The sequence below is a fragment of the Poecile atricapillus genome, chromosome 15, assembly GCF_030490865.1.
Source record: "Poecile atricapillus isolate bPoeAtr1 chromosome 15, bPoeAtr1.hap1, whole genome shotgun sequence".
Lineage (NCBI taxonomy): Eukaryota > Metazoa > Chordata > Aves > Passeriformes > Paridae > Poecile > Poecile atricapillus.
The window spans coordinates 7,714,297-7,733,889 of record NC_081263.1 but is presented as its reverse complement, the minus strand read 5'-3'; the positions used below and the strand labels follow the sequence as shown (position 1 = coordinate 7,733,889).

The window sequence follows — 19,593 nt, the reverse complement described above, 5'->3', positions numbered from 1 at the left end:
TGGCCGGACTGGCTCAGGATGTCCCCATGCCTGCAGGTGGCCCCGCCGAGCACGGCACAGCCGGAGCCAAACAGCAGCCGGGCTGGCACTGAGAAAATCTGTTATTTGGCACACAGATAGCAGAAAAAGGAAAAAAAAGGGGAAAAAAAGTGTATTGCTCTTTGTGAAATTCTGATGTTTAATGGGTTTTACTCTTGAAACACCCAAGCTCCCCTATTCCAGAGGTAGCTAATCCTGATGCCATCACCCCCCACCCCAATAAAACAGGGAAGGATTAAATACTGAGTTTTAAAGCTTGGCTAAGTAACAACTCCACTCATTTTTTGCATTCCCCATATTTAGATTACTCAAGTATTCGGTGTGCAGACAGCCTGCCAGAGTCAAAACATCAATGAACCACCAAAAACGATAAAAGCCTTTTTTCACCCCAAATGCTGGTGCCAGACCATCTGCTGGCCCAGCCCCGGCTCCTGTGCGAGGCCACCGCTGCCGTTCTGCAATGGCAGCGCTGTGGAATGCCAGGAAGTCAGGAATTGTGTCACCACAGGGATCTCGGCACTCCCACAGCCCCAGGCAGGAGATCCCTGCTTGCCCTACAGACGTGTAACATCATGCTATTTCCTTACTGCCCAGAAAAGAGAAAGAACTCGGCCGTAAAGCGAGTTTTCAAGTAGTTTCAATAAATTGTAATTGGTATCACATTTATGCTCCTGAGAAACATTTTTAGATGCATTTATCCAACAATGAGGGCAGTAACAACAGGACCTGGCCTGACACTGGGAAAATACTCAGTGCTGCTGCCCACAGGCATCACCCCAGCAGGGCAGGGATCCCCTGTGACTGTGGGGGGGCCCCACAGAGTCCCACAACCCTGCCGTGGCCCTCAGAGCCTTCAGCGTGTCCATTCCCAAGAGCCTCACGGCAGCTCTGCAGGAGCTGCACCATCTTCAGGGCTCTCCAAGTGCATAAAACCAGATTTAACAAAGCCAAGCAGCAATACAGCCCCTCCCCTTAGTGACTTGAGCAGAGCTCTGGAACAGCTGCAGTTAAAAGAGAGGAAAGGAAAAGCCACATTGCCTTAGAACGGAGGAGGATTTCAGAAAAAGGACTGGAACCACACAAGCAGATTTTACAGTGTTTATTTTTCCAATAGCACAAGGGACAGACACGAGCAGGCCCCCCCCCGAGGGCTCTGCCCCCCAGACCAGTCCGAGCTGAACACTGCAGTGGCCCCCAGGAGGCAGAGCCAGCCCCCTGCTCCACTCCCCATCTTTGGTAAGCAGGTTCCACACCTCCGCTGGCCCCACCGGCACCGCAGCCCAGCCCAGGCCGGGGTGCCGCTGCACCGGGCTCTCATTCTCGTGGGATGAGGCTGGTGGATGCACTGAGGATAAAACCATCTCAGGGACTGAACTTGTTCCACCCCTCATGATTGTGGCTGAAAGAGGAACTTGCACGGCTGAAAGAAAGTGCATGGTGAAGGGAGGTAGGATGGAGCTGGAAAAGGGACGAGAAGAAAAAAATGAAAATAAACTCCCTAAAATTCTTGCTACTGCCTGCTTGAATAAGCCAGCGGCTTCTCCCCCTCACTGAAGCAATTAACTCTTGACTAAGAATTGCTCCAAAGAGTAAGAGAATTGCAGTTTTGCTCTCCCTCTCTGGATGCACATGGATGTTCATTCACCTCCCTGCAGTGCAGGTACAGCCATGCCCTGGGAGCTCAGGTGCAGCAACAACTGGCAAGAGCTTAAATGAGCAACCGGGGAATGAGCTCGGCTCAGCAAATCCCACCTGGTCATCCTTGAGCCTGCACAGCACAGTCCACCCGGGCACCACGGGGAGGCCATTGGAACCCAGACCCCAGTGTGGTGAGCCTCACGTCAGGCAAGACAGAATACAGTGGCTCTGACAATAACTAACACCACTTTAATGCAATACTGCTGTAGAGCCTGGAAATCCAAGGAAAAAAAAAAGACCCCTTTATGCTCTATGTACATTACATCCATTTACAGAGTTGGCCAGTACTGTGTACAACATATAAATATATGATCAAACAGATGCAGAGAGGATACTTACAGGAGCCAAATAATTCACTTTATACATCCAAGAATGAAAATATAAAAAAAAGGAAAATAAAAAAAAAGGAAAGAACACTGCTTTAAATGTTAGGTGATAGTCACACAGATGCACAGCTTGATGCTTGATGCTCAGCTGCTGTGGGGTTTCAGGTCCTGACCACAAAGCTGTAGTGCAGAGCTCACTGCCCCCATCACTGAGCTCCAGGGAACCTCCAGTGTTCCACAGCAGTTTGTGGAAGTTGGCCAAAGGAGGCAGGCACAGCCACTGGGCCAGTTCAGCCAGGAACAGTTCCCTGGCCACACAGCTTCCTGCAGGCCAGCAGAAGGCATTTGCTTGGCACTTGCCCCGAATCTTTTTTTCTTCTTGCATCCTCCACAAGGGCTGTACACGGCTCCACAACCACCTGCAGAACACATCCTGGGCACCACATCCTGCTGTAGCATCCAAAGACTGCATGGGACCATCCCTGCAGGGCAGCTCTCTGCTTACACTCACCGCACAGCAGCACTTCCCACACAAACCAGGAATGGAGATGGCAGAAGGGGAGAGTGGAAGACTGTAGGGCGTCACCTTGTGCAGCCCTGAAATAGCAAACACCATCTTCCAGTTCTTTTGGATGTAAGGATTTCCTCCACAGAGAGTCCAGGGATCGCCACAGCGAACGGCCTCTCCCCCCGGCATCAGCCTCAGCGCGAAACCAGAGCACAGCTGGAATCTCCATGGTAGCAGGAAGCAGCAGGATCACTCCCGTGGGGCACAGCCCACCCAGAGCAGGGTGTCCCCGTGAGCAGGAACGGGCTCTGCACTGTCGATCTCCGTGGGAAGGCAGCTCAATGTTCCTCACCAAAACAAAGTGTAACAGCATTTCTACTATGAACAGAGAGTACTTTGTGTACTTTGTGTACAGGCGTTAGGATCAGTCGTTATCAAAATACACACACTGAATATACAACCTGTCCCATGGCCATAATTTATTATCTCACCACAAGGCACAATACACAGAGCTTTGAGGGTCCTATACAGTCGTCGTGGCAGAAGGCGCCGCAGCCTTTGCACATGATCATGGCTTTGAGGCTGCACGAGCACTGGAACGAGATCTCCTCGACGCTGCTGCTGTCAGCAAACATCTGCACAGCCAGGGCTGTGTTCCGGCTGGCAGCAAAGTTCGCTTTGTGGGTGAGCTGCACCACGCTCCCAGCAAGGCCTCGGGGGAAAGCCGGAGTGTTGGATGAATAATTAAAGCTGGTGGAATTAAGCTGCAGCTTTGAAAGCTTCCCATAAAATGCTTGCTTGATATTGAGCTGAGAGGGGATGGATGAAGGCTCCAAAGGGTGACTCTGTCCTTTTCCTGGATCCCTTGAAAACTTAAAGAAGGGCCAGTCCATGACCAGTGGCTCTCTCTGTGTGTGCCCAGCCAGTTCCGTGGGCTGCTGGGCCACATCCCGCCGGTTCTCCGCATTACTCTTGGCTGGGCTGCCACACATCAGCACCTTCTCATTTCTGATCCCTCCCGGGGTGCTGCTGCGCTGCTTTGAAGTCCATTCCTCCCTGGCAGCTGGGATTCCTTCTCCCAATGCACAGCCCTTGTCCAAGGGAATCTGTTTGCCGGGGGACAAGGTTCCCATGGCTGAACCGTGATCCAAAGCCCTGGAATGATGCAGCCTCACACTGGGGTTGGAAGGAAAACCAGAACCAAAGAGCTTTTTGCCTTGAACCCCACCGTAATTTTTATTGACCAACGCACCTCCTGCCTGGTTTGGTCCAAGAGAAGTTGCACCTGGAGATAAAAACAGAGGCTCTGTAGAGGCATTCAGCTTCTCTGGGCTTTTACTTGCTGTGACACTCGTTAATGGGTTGTGCTGTGGCATCCGGTGGACCTTGGGCAACTCCTTCTGCTCCTCAAAGCTACAGGAAGAAAACGTTCTTTCCCGAGGCTCCACATCTTCACGCTTCGGAGAGGCACTTGCCACGTTTGCCAGTTGGTCTTGGCAGCTTAAAGTCGAGCCAACTTTGGAATGTTTTTCTGGGACAGCCTGATCCTCTGCACCCTCTGCTCTAGGCAATGCTGCCCCTGATCCACAGGTTTTTTCCTGGGCATCTATGGAAGATCTCACTGAGTGAACATCATCGCTCCTGCTTTGGGCACTCGTCTTTATTCCTACATCTGGAGAAGATTCTTTGCCAAAATAGTGACCGTTGCCTCTGTCCAGTTGCAGGGAGAGGCTTTCTGACTGCTTCTGCAGCACTGGCTGTGCAATTTCCAGCTTGATGTTGACGTGAGACACCGGGAGAACTTCTTCCAGAGGAAGCTTCCCCTTCAGCAACTGCATCACCAAAGGGTTGTTGGTCTCGATGGAGGACATGGGCCGAGCAGTGCTGGCAGGACGCTCGGCTTTCTGGGGTCCCCACCTCTGAGGTGGGGGTGCAACCAAGTCCCCAGGACAGGCCGGACTCTCTGTCTCCACAGACAATTTTGACCTAATCCCATTGCGCTTCTCACTGTTGCTGTGACAGGAAAAGCCTTTCCCAGCCACCTCCCTACAGCTGACATTTCTGAAATGCATCTCCACCTCCACATTCTCATCAGCCATGTCCCCTTCCCAATCAGAAGCAGTGTCTGTTGTTTCACTATGTGTACTCTGCATTTCTTCATCTCCACTTCTCTTCAACTCCTGCGTCTCACCCAGGGGCTGATGTGTGTTTTCTGGTTCGGTTCTGGGGCACCTCTCTCTAGGCTGCAGGAGTTTTTCAGAAGTATCTATCCTATTCTGAGAAATAAAGTCACCATGCACAGAGGGCTGCATTAGAGCCTCTGCATTTAGTTCCTCATTACTCAGTTTGCCATCACTGCCTTTCCCTGCCTGCAGCTGTGCGGCGTCACACACCACAGGAATCACTTTCTTCACTCCAACAGTCACCGTTTTGGAGGTATTATCAGCAACACATTTTTCCAGAAATGTTTTGGAGCTGTTATATCTAAAACCAGACACCTTCTCTGGATCATGGCATTCTGTGACACCCGATGACAATTCTGGCGGAACAGGACAACTGGAGGAATTTTGCTTTACATCAGAAGGATAATCCAGCTGTATGGTGGGAGCACCAACATCTGCAAGTTCCACCACAGCCCTGTCTCCCGTGGGACTGACCCCAGCTCCCTGCCCCCCAGAACATGACAGACTGGTCACCACAGGAACCACACATCCCAGCTTTGTGCTCTCCTGTGATGCAGCACAAGATGGGAGTTCGGTCCTTGGGTCACGGAGAAGCTGCTCAGGACTCTCCTCCTGCCTCTCGGGAGTTGCACTGTCCAAGGATGACGCGGTCAGAGCACCACAGAATGGCCTCCTGGGTGACCCATCGCCAGGCTGAGTGTCCCCTGACCCTGTGGCACAGCCCAGAACACCGCTCCTTTCGCTTTTTGAGGAAGAGCGATCTTGTCTGGAAGAGAGGCAGGAATTCACACTGGCTTCCTGAGCAGTCCCTTTGGAGTCAGCCTTCCCTCCGCTCAGATGAACAGACGACTGTAGTTGTGCTCGCTGTAGATCTGACGCACGTTTTCCATGAGCTCTCTTGGATCTCCTGTGCTGGGAACGGCCGCTGGATTCTCCTCCACCGCCTCCTTCATCGGTGCTTCTCCCCCCGCCGGGGCCGCCCCCTCCTCCGATGGCGGCGGTGGCGGCTTCGCGCTGGGCTCGGGCTTGCAGAGCACGGGCCTTAATGTCTGCGAGGGTCCGGGCCCCGGCGCGGCCCCGGCCGGAGGGCTCCGTGCTGGGGATGATCCGGGGGCAGATCTGGTAAGTGGGCTGACCTTTAACCACCCAGGGTGGTTTAATACGTGAAAGTTGAATCTGAAAGAAAGGGAAATGCGGTGAGTTCTAACACCGACCGCCTCCAGTGAAATGCATTATACTGGCAGCTGTTCATCACAATTCTTAGCACAAATATTCAACAAAAATTTCAACTTAGAAACTAATCTTTGCTCTGCCATCTGTAAAGCTCAGCTCACACTAATATTATTTTACCAGAGCCAGGCAAATATGAATTAAGTTCTTTATATTCACGTCTTCAGAGATCAAACTGGTCTTCTCTACACCAGGATGACTGCCCTGAAGCTACCAAAATGGGTACCCTGGTCAAAATGGGAAAAGTCAGGAGGTACACTGGGATTCTGTCCAAAAGCAAAGGAAAAGAACTCAGAAACTATACAGGATAAAGAACACGATTTCAAGGTCTTTTGCAAGTAAGTCAGCTCATTTCAGGCAGTCTTTCTGTATCCACAGAAATGCAAATGGAGAGAGTAAGTCAAGGTTACCCTGTGCTCTTGCAAAGACCTTGGGATGATTTTCCATTCTTTTCCTGTCTGAATACGACAGCAAACTGTGGCAGTCTGAGGCACTTCACCAGCTCTACCAATGAAACCCTTCGACTCCTTCCCAAGATGGCAACACCTGACATTTTAATAATGTTTTGATACTACTGAGCACGGCAGCCCTGAGACACAGAAGCTCTAAAGCTCTTTCTTACCCGGATGGGTGGGACTTTGGGCTCCTCTTTAGTAGGCTGTGGCTTTTCTGGGTGAACACTTTCAATTGTGTTACGAAAGGACTGACGATCTTCAAGCCGGGGCTTCTTTTCGGGGAAGGACGCAGAGGCAGCCTCCTCAAAGCTTTTCCTCTTCTGCTCCTTGGACTCCTGAGCAGAGTTCTCCTGGGGCAAACTGGGAATTCTGCTGGCAGCTGCCAATGATGGATCTTCTGATTTGCTGTTTGATTTGGAAGTCTCTGGAGAGAGGTTCAGTTCAGTACTCTCTGCCTTCAATCCTGCAGCCGAGGAGCTGCTCAGATCATCTTTCTTCAGGTCTGTCTCAGGCTTTGGCTCTTTATGAAGTGAGGGATCTGGCCCCACGGGAGCAGGCTCTTTGGGAGCCTCTGTGTGCTCAGTTTCCCGCAGTCTGTACAGGCTCCTCCTGGCCCGGCACCGCAGGTCAGCCCGGGAGCGTTTCCGGAAGCGCCCGTCCCTCTGGCGTGTGGTGGGCCCGCGCGGCAGCCTCGCTTCTCCTTTAACAGACAGCTCTGTCCTGTTCTCAGCGTCCTCCTGCACTGAATTCTGCGCCTGGGATTCTTCCTGGGTCAAGCCCAACCTATAAAGCAAACACAAAGCCAGCTAGAATCTAAAGCTCACCCCAATTTCAGTGTTACTGAATAGCGATAACACAGGCAGAGAGTCATCAAAACCTCATTAACTCACCCTGCAAGGGGAGAACCCACACATCCCACATTGCTATCACATGGAATGAGGAAAAAAACTCAAAAATTTGTGATGGAAAATACCATCAACTTTTCTTGGAAACAAAAGAGATGAGCTACAAAATTCTGCTGAACCCAGACAATTCCACCAAGGATTTTCCCAGAGCAACAGCTGGAACAATTCACCCCACAACCTGTGTTTTTCAAGGCTACACTGCATCTGCTCAGGTATCCACAAACAGAAACACACTCTGCCACCTGTATAAACATGGATAAAACAGGATAGACATGGTAAAATTCCTCACTTTTGCCCATAGTAGTCCTCGAAGAATTTCTCTTTCCATTGCTCCACTCTCTTTTCCTTTTCCATCTCCTGCCGGATTCGAACTTGCATCTCATGGGTGAATTCACCTACATGGATGCAAGAGATTGGAATTCAGTTCCAAACAAAACTCATTCTACAAATGCAACCTCTTGTGTTTGAACAGTACAGCAGCTAAATACATGAAAGACAGACCTGCTGTTAACACCCTGCTCCCCATCCCACTCTGGATCCACGTGCTGTCTGTAGCTCCAGAAAAAAATCATGTTTTAACAGGCCATCATTTAAGGAAAAAAAAGTTTAGCACTACTTTACAGTTTCACCACTTAATGCTGAAGATCCCATGGCACCAAAAGAAATAATATCTTTGATTTTAAACAAAAAAAGAAGAAAACTTGGGGGCAACATAGCTAGACTTGCAAAGCTGGACTAACTTCCCACTCATTAACTGCAAAAGAAAACCAAAAAGCCTACAAAAGGAGCAGCTATTCCCCAGGCAGTCAGGAAAGCAAAGCCACTCACCATCAGCGAGCCGCTCCCTCCAGCTCTGTGCAGCGTGGGTGAAGAACTCGTTGTTCAGAGCGCTGCCACTGAGGCGCATCAGCCCATCAGCCCCCACCTAGCAGGACAGACCCAGGGCAAACAGAACACATCTGCTCCAGCTGTTCCACACTGAAGAGGTAATCAGGGAAGGGAAAACACCTGAGTGCTCATACCTGTCTATCAACTTCAGGCAGGAGGTAAAGCAGCTGCTGCTGGAAGTGTGATGGAAGTGCGTTAAAGGTCCTGGAGTTGATCAGCGCTCGCAGATTTGTGTTGACAAGGATGGAGCCTGGGGTTTCAAAGTCAATATCCTCACCCCTGTTCCGTTTCATTTGCCCTGGAGTTTAAGGACAGGCAAATAAAATTAACAGTGTTGTACAAAAGTATTACATCGTTATGGGCTGAAATTTGTATCAAACTACAACAGCAAGAGGAGAGGAATGGTAAAGACTGCGGTGCTTATCATTCAAGATTGTCATTCAAGTGTGAAGAATGACTCTCCAGCACAGTAATTAACAAACACACATCTGGAATTCTGACATGAAGTCACAGTTCTGCCATATTCAGGTACAATTCTCAATGCTGCTCTTCAGACCAGGCAAGCTTTTAAACAACTGTGTCACTAACACCTAAGGTAGAAAGCCTGGCAAATGCCTCCTGGTGCCCTTTTCTCAGATAAACATGGTCTTCACCATCATCAATTACTCTTCTGCCTTTAACCAGGAGCACGTACCAGCCGTGGGCTTTCGGATGCCCCTCAGCAGCTGTGGAGGATCCCTGTTTATCTCTGTCCTACTGCGCAGGTTGGTTTTGCACAGGGCCACGGAGCTGCTGCTGCTGCTGGATGTGCTGCTGCTCTCCCCATCAGCGTGTCTTCCTGTGAAGCCTAAGAGCAAAACATCATCATAAAAACATGCAAAGAACAGTCAGAGGCCAACTGGGAGAGTGGTTTAACAAACAGAAATTCTCTGTTACTAACAAATCTGCTATTACAGGGTATTGTCCAGGTACCAACTATGTTGAGAGAGTTAAACATACACAAAACTCTGCAGTCTCACTCATTCTCAGCAGGTGTTACAGAAATCCTCAGGCAAACACAGATGACTGGGGACTGACTGAGAGAGATGTGTGAGGTCATTAGGAGCCCCCAAAGCCATGCTCACCTGAGGCAGACTCCATGTGTGCCCCATTTACTTTCAGTGGGGTTAACACCACCCGTGGCAGCATCACACCCGTCTTTTTCTTCTGTTTGGTTGTCTGCAGACCAGAGAGAAACCAAAAACAAAACAAAGGAATGAAGGCATTATAGAAGGGTAATCTTCTAAGCAGCATTGTTCCTCAGTTAAAGAGCGGCCTGGCTCCTCCTAGCTGAATCTTCAAGCAACACTACATTTAGGACTTGCAGAGAATTCAAAATTGTCTTCCCATACATGATCCCTCCCCATCCTGCCACTTCTTGCCCAAGGAGACAGACTTGTAACTCTCTCTGAGGTAGCTGTGCACAAATAGCCCCTGTCATACCACCCCAACAGGAATGAAAACTCCCCTTGAGAAGCTTCATCCTTCCCATTAGTCACACTTTTTTCTACCTGGGAAGCAGTTCTGTAGCTCTCCCTGGTAGCAGGTCCCTTGCTCTGAGATTCAGTGGAACACGAGGCGTTAGAAGAAGTTTCATCAAGAGACACTGAAAGAGATGAGCCCTCAGTCAGACACAGAAGTAGGTCCTGGAGTTTAAGGTTAATGTCACCAGACACTTACCATCATTGTCACCACTAACAGTGCTGGCTTCATTGGACCCACAGCTTTCTGCATCTGCTGTGTCCTCCAGCTCCTCCCCTTCTGGCACTGACAGGTTCCGGGACCACTGCAAGGCATCTTTCTAGAGGGGAAACAGAACTGGGGTGGCTACAGCCCTCCCTCCCAAATCTACACCAATGGGAGCAGGCAGTCAACTGGATATATTTTAACCTTCCATTTTTTTTCCCTATTTTAATCCTTGATGCAGAAAGGTTTTTTAAAATGTATTTGGGCTCATAGCAGAACAGAAGTCACCTAAACTAAGAGCACTTCATAGTCCCCTCCTAGACAAGTAATACATATCCAAAATACTAGGTTAACAATAATTAATTTATTAGAAAGGTTCATAATATGTCACGATTTTCTGTAAGCAATGAGTTCCTATTAAAGAGAAGCATCTTACTATGAAAGAACAAGTAGAATCAGAGTGGGCAAACACTAAGACAGCAAGCTTAGGAAACATATTTCCTACTTGTACAATAAAAGCCATTTCAATGCCATCTACTTTCAGCAAAATGTGTTGATTCAACAAGATTTTCTCTCAGCAAAAAAAGATGGAAATTAAATAGCTGAGATCTATCAAGTTGATATTTATCAGGGAATCCAATAGTAAAAAAAAACAATGCAAAAGAAAAGCTCAAGACCAGAAATATTTTCAGTATTTAATATTACTGGAACAATAAACTAAAGGAAGTATTCCAGAGAGATTTCAAGATCTGAGGAAAATACTGATGCTAAAGAACACAAAATGTAGTAGAACACAGAACAAGCAGCCAGAAGAATGGATATATGTTTTCCTATCAAGATTTTACTTGTTGCTACAAGCTCTTGCACCAATTCTTCGGTTGATCATTTTCCCTTATGGCTGGTAGCAAGGGAGTGCACAGGTCTGTTCTGATGAGCAGCCACTTGAGCTGGACACCAGGTATTGCAGTAAGAGGATTCATCTTGCCTGTGCAATTCAAGAAACAATAGCTGGGGTTTTTTAAAGGAATTTATCATAGATTGCTGAATATAACTGAAAGGTACAAGCTCCAAGGAAATAATGAATTCCAGACCCTCTCTCACATGATGATCTCACTGCTTTTGATGCTCAGTGACAGGGTAACACTCAGCCCTGCACAAGGAGCAGAACTCACCCCTGGGCCCTCAGCTGGGAGCAGAGCTCAGCATTTACCTTGAGTGTGAAAAGGCTGATGCGTCCAGGCAGTTTGTAAAAGAGCCCATCCCCTCCCCGGGAATTGGAGTGGAGCATGGCGTTGAGGCAGGCCAGGGGAGATGTGCCACTGCAACAGAGACAGAGAAAGGAGACAGCTTAAGAATTAGATTATCAAGAAAACAGCCTGAAAGATCTGGTTAAATGGGCATCCTTTAGCTGATGAGGGGAACAGAGGTGATGCCAATAACTTTATGGGACAGGCACTTCACTCAGAACAGTCACTGGTTTCATTCTGATCTGTACATCAAGCCTTGCACATCACAGCGAACAGGAAATGTAACACCAATTTTAAAGCTATCCTCGTCTGATTTTAGACATTTCTAACTTTTATTACTTGTTTCCTCCTCTTCTCTCCTGGAATTCTTCAGTGTTGGATTGATTTTATAAAACCCCCAGATTTATTCAGCAGTAGAAAGATGTAACAAACTGTAGACACATGTGTTACAGGAATGTCTCCCCAGTATGTCACAGACCAAACTACCTGAGCAGAGCTCAACACATAGGCTCTGATGCTCTCATTTGTTAATTTCTACATAACTTCCTGGTTAAAGCCCCATCCTACACTCACACTGATGAAACTGCCACGTAATATAGTGTTTTCCAGTAAGTCCCACATGTACAGGCAGCAAATTGTCTGGCAGACACATTACAGCACTATCGACTGCATTCCTAGCAAAAGTGAAACTGAAAACTGAACTGAGATAAAATTTCAAAGAAAATCATTCTCAAAACGAAAACATAGAGCAATTTTTGTTTCCACCTCGTATGTGTTTGGGTTTTGGACACTTCTCCACATGCCATGGCAACAGGCAAAGTTACACTGTATCACTTTTAGATAATGTGAACAAAATTTCCAGCCTTCTGTCCTGTTAAGACAGTGCTTTCCCCTCTGTGTTTACCAGACACTCCAAGCACACTCACCAGCCACACAGCTCTCTTAAAACAGCAAAGTAAGTAATTTTCCCCAAAACAAGAAAAAAACCCAAGCAGTTAAAACTGCCAGGAGCTAAACTCAACATGGTGCTGGCTCATAGGAATGTCAGTGCCCTGTGTGGAACATGGCCCTCCCAGCAGAGCAGCATGACCCCCAAACCAGGGAGCCTCACTTCAGAATAGATTCAGAAGGAAAAACATCTCAAGGCACTGAGCTATTTCCTTCAGGAAATGGAGTTTCAGGAAGAGCTTCTATACAAGCACCAGCAAAGCCCGCTGCATGTTCAGCCAGGCAGGCTCACTGCCTTTATTCTGCAAACAATCATGCTCTGAAGAAAACAATCTTTTCTTAAAGCAGAGAATTAATGACCAGGGAAGGAAAAGCAGATATCCCAAGGGAAACCATCGAGCTTTAAAGGAATGAGTTAGCTTTGTGGGATTTAACATGACACATGTTCCAAAGTCTGGTCTTTACTTACACACTGTGACGGGGCACTTGTAAAAACTGGGAAAGCACAGGATCATTTATGTGTGTGAAGAGCCCTGCTATTATCTTTGGCAGGGGACAGCCTGTGCACAGAGATCTTCAACTGCCTGCTTAGGTAACAGGACTTCTGTGAGAGAGTTGTAGAAGATTAATTAAAGCAAAGCTTCTCTTATGAAGGTCCTCATTAAAATCTGTCTGAACTCTACTGAAACCACTGCCCATATCCAAACCAGAGAAGATATCAGCAAGCATCACAGAATCATAAAACAGTTTGGGTTCCAAGGGACCTTAAAGACCATCTTGTTCCAAATCCTCTGCCATGGGCAGGGACATCTTCCACCAGACAAGGTTGCTCCAAGCCCTGTCCAGCCTGGCCTTGGAAACTTCTAAGGATGGAGCAGCCACAGCTTCTCTGGGCAACTTGTGCCATGATCTCACCACCCTCACAGGGAATTTCTTTCTAACATCCAATCTAAATCTATCCTACTTCACCTTAAGGCCATTGCCCCTTGTCCAATCACTACATGCCCCTGTGAAAAGTCCCTCCTCAGCCTTCTTGTAAGCCCATGGAAGGTGGGTGTTCCAACAGTTCCAAATTCAATGCAGCAGCACACACTAGCCTTATGCCTCTCCAAACAATAGCGGGTCCCACACCCAGCACCTCTGTACATGTCACTGATTTTCACTATTCAAAAAAACCCAGCTGTTTCCTGATTTCACACAAACAAGGAACAGAAACAAGCTAACATTTAGGTCCCATAAGAAATCAGTTTACCTGCTGTAGTTGGGTAAAGTACAGGTTCAGAAAAAGCAAACACCACAGAGAAAAACAGTCCACAGAAACATAGGGAGGGAGAAACAAGACTAGAAACAATCCTTGCATCTGCATTTCCCAGAAGTCCATCCCCGGACAGCAGCTTCTCATGTCTCTGGTAGTCAAACTTTCTTTATTTTGTTTTTTGTGCCAGGCAGCAGTAACTGAGGCATTTGGACTATCACAGTTACCCACTTTCTTTGAGCTGCAAGACACTCTGTATTTCTACTACTGTCATGGAAACAGATGGAAGCTCACAGGAACTTAACCAAGGAAAGCAGTCACCCGTTTGTGTCTTTTCCAAGGCTTTGTATCAAGTTCTTTTCCACCAGAAACCAGCTCTGAGATGGGCATCTCCACCCTACAGTGTCAAGAGCCACAAGAGTGTGATGTGAGCTGTGCTCTCCTGGTGCTCGAGAATCTGAGCATAAGTCAGTGACATAGAGATGACTGTCTCTTCTGAAACATAATGTCTGCTCTAGAAATGAAGCATGAGAGGAGATACAACTTACTGTTCTCAAACTCAAGTCACAATAGCAGAAACTGCTGGGAGCTACTTATGTGAGAACCATGCAAGTGAGTGGTAAGTACAACACAATGCAGGGGCCTGATCTGCAAGAGGCATTTATTTCACAATAGATAGATAAAGGGACTCTGTATATTATCAAAAAAATCCAAGAACATCTTCCAGTTATTATCAGTGAAAAAAACCCTCACAATCTCTATATAAATGTCTGTACTGTCATCTGAAATTACCAGGCTGAAAAGAGAAAAAGGGAAGAAAAGTGGGCTGGGGATGAGGCAGAACTGTATGAAGCAACACCAGCCTTCATACACTGCCTCCCCCATGCTCCACACTGGTTTAGATAAAATCATCAATACTAACCTCATTTCCTTCAGACCTTCAGCCTCTATGACCTGCAGAATCTGTTTCGGGGTCATAGGAGCATCTGAGTAATTTTCCAGCACCTGAAAAGACAGAAAGACCAAGTGTCATTATGGAATTAGCTTTTGCATTCCTAGAACTACTCCATCAGCTGTGGCTCAGACCCAATAATGTGCCTCTTCAAACTTGATTCACCTGCAAAGACACACAGTAAAATTTCAGGCTACCTCAAAATCCCAGTGAATATGGATCAAAGCCAGAAAAGGTTTTACTTTCACCTCTTCCCTAATTAACTGAAATACAAACATGGAGGAGAAAAAGCAGCAGAATTTGGCCTTGACCCCAGTGGAAGCTTTACCAGACTTCACTATACATTAAATGGAGCTGCTGCCACATAAACCTTCCAAACTGAACAGTGGTCAGTGACCTGTAACGATGTAAAACCTTCTCCTACCTCTCCACACAGCATCCAGTATTTTTTGTCACTAAAAGTATTACTGTGCAGCTATACAATCCAATACTCTACCTTCCTCAGATTACTGCATTCATTTCATCTTCACTCCAACCCAGGGAGGGAACCACAAGTTAAGAGTCAGAATTTGTGTCAGAGAAGGACAGAATTCAGAAAAGTACAAAAAAATCAGTAAAGGATCTGGGGAAAAAAAATCTGGATAGAGACACTAAAAAGATTTAAGAGTGCTTGCCTTTGACATAAAATGAAGAAAATCAGATATTAAAAGCCAACACAATAAATAACAACTCATACTTTAATATATTATATCAAGAATAGAATTGTCACTTATATACAAAGCAGTAAAGAGGTTATTACTTTATTTTTTTTTTTAAGCCTGTGGAACTTACTGCTCCAAAATGTCTAGAAGCAAGAACTCAAGGATTCAAAGAGAGGACCGGACATTTCTGTGGATAAGAAGATTATCCACATAAACAGGAAACAATGAGCAAAAATAAGCTGCAGTAGATGTAAACCACGCAGTTTCTTTGGGAGCAGATTACCCCACAGCTGCCGACCACGCGCCGGCTCCTGCACCTTCCCCGGCAGCAGACACTGCTGCTCTTGGAATGCAAAGGCTCCCAGCTCCACAGACCTGGGGCCACGGGCAAAGAGAGGGTCAGACAGGCACAAGCTGTGGCCTGGAACAGGCACGGAAAGCAGCAACAGGGACTCAGTCAAGAACTTTCTGATCATAACCATGGTCTAAATTCCCCCAGCATCACGGCCCCACGATGCACAGCCCTGGTGTCACCTGTCCCCATGTTTTAGGAGTCAGCAACACCATGCTGTCTCTCAGTCTGACTCGTGTGGGAAGCCAAAGGAAGGACCCAGATGCCCCATTTCCATCAGCAACATCTAGAAGTGAGTCACTGCAGCAGCCACACCAATGGGACATGAGCAAAATCACCCCAAAGCTGCGCAGGCCAACGTTTGCACCTCAGACCATCTCCACCCTCCACAAGTAACAAAAAACCCAACTGCAGTTTTGCACTTCAACTGTATGTTGGGATAAGGCCAGGTTGGATGGGGCTTCAAGCAGCCTGGACTAGTGGAAGCTGTCCCTGCCCATGGCAGGGGAGCGGAGCAAGGTGATCATTAAGGTCCTTCCCATCTAAACCTTGATTCTACAAATGGAATTTCTCAAATCATATCCAACCAACAAGTATTTTGCAGATGCTTGAAGGTCACAAGCTTTGAGAATAAGGTAAGAATCTCATGGGGAAGAGAATTAGAGAACTAAATTGAGTTAAAGCCCAATGAAAACACAAAGAGTGTAAAGAAAAATCAAAGCAAGTGATGAGCCATATTCAGAGAGAGTAAACTAATTAAATTCCATACAGCTCCATCACAATTTTTCCTTCCTCCATAGGTTACGAGGTCTCCATGCCTCCCTCCTGAGCTGTCACCCCATCACTCAAAGGCTGCAGACAGCTGACACGGGGAAACTCATCGCTCCCAAGCCCAGTGAGATCTGCAAAATACAACACGTCTGTTCCAAAAAATCAGGGAATTATTCAAACCTCTCTCCAGTGACAGACACAGCAAGAGAAGTATGTGGCCTAAAACTGAGCACAAAGGAGCATTTACATATGGATAAAAGAATCTATGCTCAGGGGAACAATTTCCAATCAAGAGCTGTATTAAGTGTACAGAGTACTTGATGGAAGAACTGGGGGAAGAGAGGATCCTGCAAGCTGTAGACACCAAATCCCAATCTCCAGCACTGCCCCTTCTATCGCTCTTCTAACCTGACACTCCCAGCACCACATCGGCCTTCCACCCAGAGCTACAATTTCCACATTGTTTATTCCTTACCCCCATAACAGAATTTTCCCCCCTCTACTTTTTATAGCACTAATAGCTAAGTGTTCCTGTGCCCCTAATTATGGAAGTTTACATCATTTCCTCAATTTACTGTTCATCTAGCTCTGACAGCACTTGTGGGATCCTGCCATGGCTTTGGGCATCCAGATGAACCTTTAAAGGTTTATTTTATAGAACGTGCAGAGTTTTGGCTCTGTAGAAGCAACACTGAAGAACACTTTTGCCTGTGATTCTCAGAAACATTGAGCAGAATACAAAATACACCAGCACACGTCAGAGAGGGAAATTAAAAGCATTTTGACAGGGAGCATGTGTAAGACTAGTGTGAAATAAAGATCTATTTTTAGTGGATTTACAATCAGTCCTGCAAGCTGGAAGTGCAGCTACGCAACTGTAGGTCTCTTTAAGTGGATAATCTAGTATGAGATCGTTCTATTTCTGGTTCATCAATGGCTCTAAGATGTTGTTGAGGCTTAGACATCTCATGCACCCACCGTGCTCGAGGTCCTGGCCAAAAGACAGGTGAGAGGAACTGTGTGAAGAAATGCCTTTCCTATCACACAAGGGTGACGAGGTGTATTAGGTGACTGCTTTAGAGTCATAGTCCCATGTGCTGCTTTGGGCAGCCTAAAAATACTGATTTATTTTTTTTTTCACCTGTCAGAGCACAGGATGTTTGAATGAGCTGACTTTGCACAAGGTCACATAGCACAGCCTCTGCCCCCAGGGTCACCTAACAGGAAAGCATCCCTGCCATCTGCAGTGACACACCTGGTTCAAAGAACCTGGATACCAAGGAGAAATGCAAGATGGAGAACAAGACCACCAGGTTCCTGCAGTGAAGTTTCACAGTAGCTGCCTTATGCCCTTCTCCAGTTTTTCAAGCAAAGCCACGTGGGTCTAAAATATTATCATTTACACACAAAAGATGATGCAAGTTGCTGGAAGTCAGATGCTTGTCTGATTAGGTTTTCTCCTGGCAAGCAGTAAGAAAACACTCTAATAGCCAAAAAAAATCCTACTCAGAAGCACCAAGAGTTATCCTGAACATCCTCAGTACAAGAGATGAGCCTCATTGGACTCACCCACACTTCCTTCTAAATGTTTACATGCTTCAATGCATAACCTGGGCTGGCAAAACCAAAACAAACACACACAATAGAAAAAACAAGGAAACAAACCACCCTCAAGCTCTGTAAATCCATTTCTGCAGAAGTCCAGGGGCTACACAGAAGGAACACATGTATCCTCACGAGTTGTACACCACTGACAGGGCTATGGGGAGGAACCACAGGAGCCATTCACATCCTGGTATCTGGATCATCCCTTACTCCATCCCTGGCACTGCTGCACCTGTGCCGCTAGGTCACCAGGAGAAAGCCAGCTCCTTCCACCCAAATGCCAGACAGCAGCCCAAACACCTCGGCATGCAGCCCTTACGTCAAACCTCTGACTAGCTCACTGAAAGACACTGATGTTATTTTTCTTTTTTAGATTTCCTATTTCATAACTGAGGTTCAGGACAAATCCAGCTCAAAGGTTTCGCAGAGGGAAGTCACCTTCCTCCTGCCACAAGGGTCCAATGACAGCGGCATTCCCACACACATCACCAGAGCAGAGCTGGGCTTGGAAGTTGAATCCTTCAACAAGGAGACTCTTTAAGACAAAAGGACTGAGACATCTCCATGACCATGTCTCCTAAAGCCAAAAGCGACAAAATAGGGGCTGATTCGGGGATGTTCAGTCCAGCTGCTGCTCCGGCAGCCCGGCACACGCCACCGGCCCTGGGGCGCTGCCGCTGCACAGAAGGAACCCGCGCCCTCGGTAATTAAATCAGAAACTTTTGACAGAGGCCGTGCCCTCTCCGGAGGCTCCGGTTCCTTCCACGGAACTTTAAAACCATCCCAAAGGAAGAGAAGGAGCGGGAGGGCTCCCGCAGCCCTGCAGGCACGCACGGAACCGCTGCGGGACGGCACCTCCCGCGTCCCATCCCGGGAGCCGCCGCAGCCCCGCCCGGCGGGAGGCGGCGGAGGCCGCTGGGACCCCCGGCGGGCGGGCAGCTCGCCACTGAGGGCCGGGGGCCGCGTTCGCACCGCCCCGGGGCGCATCTCCTTCCCACCGGGCTGAGGAAGAAAAACAACCGTGCAGGAGACCCCGGCCGCACGGCCGGTGGGGGAACCGCGGGAAGCCGCGGGACAGGGCGGGGAACTGGCAACACCGCCCGCGCCCTCCAGGCGGACCCGGCCCCCGCTTTTACCCCCTCAAAAGCGATGGCGGCGCCGCCGGCCCCGTTACTCGGGGAGGGGCCGGACGTGGCGGGGAGGCCCTGGGGCACGGCGGAGGCCCCGCGCCCCCTCCCTGGACGCCCCCCCGGCCTCACCAGGCGGGCGGCCTCGGCCCACGTGCGCTCCTTCTTCCTCCTCTGCTTCATCTCCTTCATCCTCCTCCTCCTCCTCCTCCTCCCGCGCGGGCGGGCGCGGCGGGCGCGGACCGTTGGGCGCGCGGGCGGCAGGCGGGCGGCGGCGACCGGGGCGGGATGGGCGCGGCGGGCGCGGCGGACGGGGCGCGAGGTGGGGGCGACTCCGGGCGCTACGGGAGGCGGCGGCGGCGGCGGCGGCTCGGGCCCGGCATAACAACGGGGTCAAAGGGCCGGGAGCGGGGCGGGGCGGCGGGGCCCGGCGACGGTGGCCGCGGCGGGACACGGAGGGACCGGAGGGGAGGGACCGGAGGGGCGGGCCTGGGGCTGGTTTGAAGGAAAACAAACCGCAAGGACCGCCGGGAGTTGTAGTCCTAGCGTGGCCCCGGCGCAGCGCCGCTCTGGCCCGCGGACTACATGTCCCGGCGGCCGCTGCGCCGCATGGCGGGAGAGGCCGCTGCCGCCGCATGGCCGCGGATGGGAAGCGGCACCGCCCGGGCCGGGGGCGGC

The 19,593-nt window shown here is 48.9% G+C and overlaps 1 protein-coding gene across 3 annotated transcripts; it reads right to left on the bottom strand.

Annotated features, from left to right (window-relative positions):
* Positions 1-1,131: 1,131 nt before the first annotated feature.
* Positions 1,132-19,312, bottom strand: ASXL1 (ASXL transcriptional regulator 1). Of its 3 annotated transcripts, none has more exons than XM_058850546.1 (12): positions 19,048-19,222; positions 14,330-14,412; positions 11,168-11,276; positions 9,952-10,072; positions 9,783-9,877; positions 9,357-9,450; positions 8,927-9,079; positions 8,367-8,530; positions 8,173-8,269; positions 7,634-7,739; positions 6,607-7,222; positions 1,132-5,930 (listed from the first exon to the last, which is right to left on the bottom strand). In XM_058850546.1, exons 1-12 carry the CDS (start codon positions 19,105-19,107, stop codon positions 3,054-3,056), a joined length of 4,575 nt encoding a protein of 1,524 aa, XP_058706529.1. In that variant the 5' UTR covers positions 19,108-19,222; the 3' UTR covers positions 1,132-3,053. The 3 variants fall into 3 exon arrangements, with proteins under 3 accessions (XP_058706529.1, XP_058706530.1, XP_058706531.1); XM_058850547.1 differs by having other exon boundaries at positions 1,133-5,930; positions 19,043-19,312; XM_058850548.1 differs by lacking the exons at positions 1,132-5,930; positions 6,607-7,222; positions 7,634-7,739; ... (4 more) ...; positions 9,783-9,877; positions 9,952-10,072 and adding an exon at positions 10,082-10,942 and having other exon boundaries at positions 19,048-19,235.
* Positions 19,313-19,593: the final 281 nt, after the last annotated feature.

Bases quoted from the DNA above. Each gene is read 5' to 3' on its own strand.
- ASXL1 (XM_058850546.1), bottom strand. From the start codon at position 19,107: ATGAAGGAGATGAAGCAGAGGAGGAAGAAGGAGCGCACGTGGGCCGAG. The intron at 9,878-9,951 runs GTAAGTGTCTGG...CATCTCTTTCAG, and splicing joins TGTTAGTGGTGACAATGATG to TGTCTCTTGATGAAACTTCT. The intron at 9,080-9,356 runs GTGAGCATGGCT...TTTTGCTCTTAG, and splicing joins ACACATGGAGTCTGCCTCAG to GCTTCACAGGAAGACACGCT.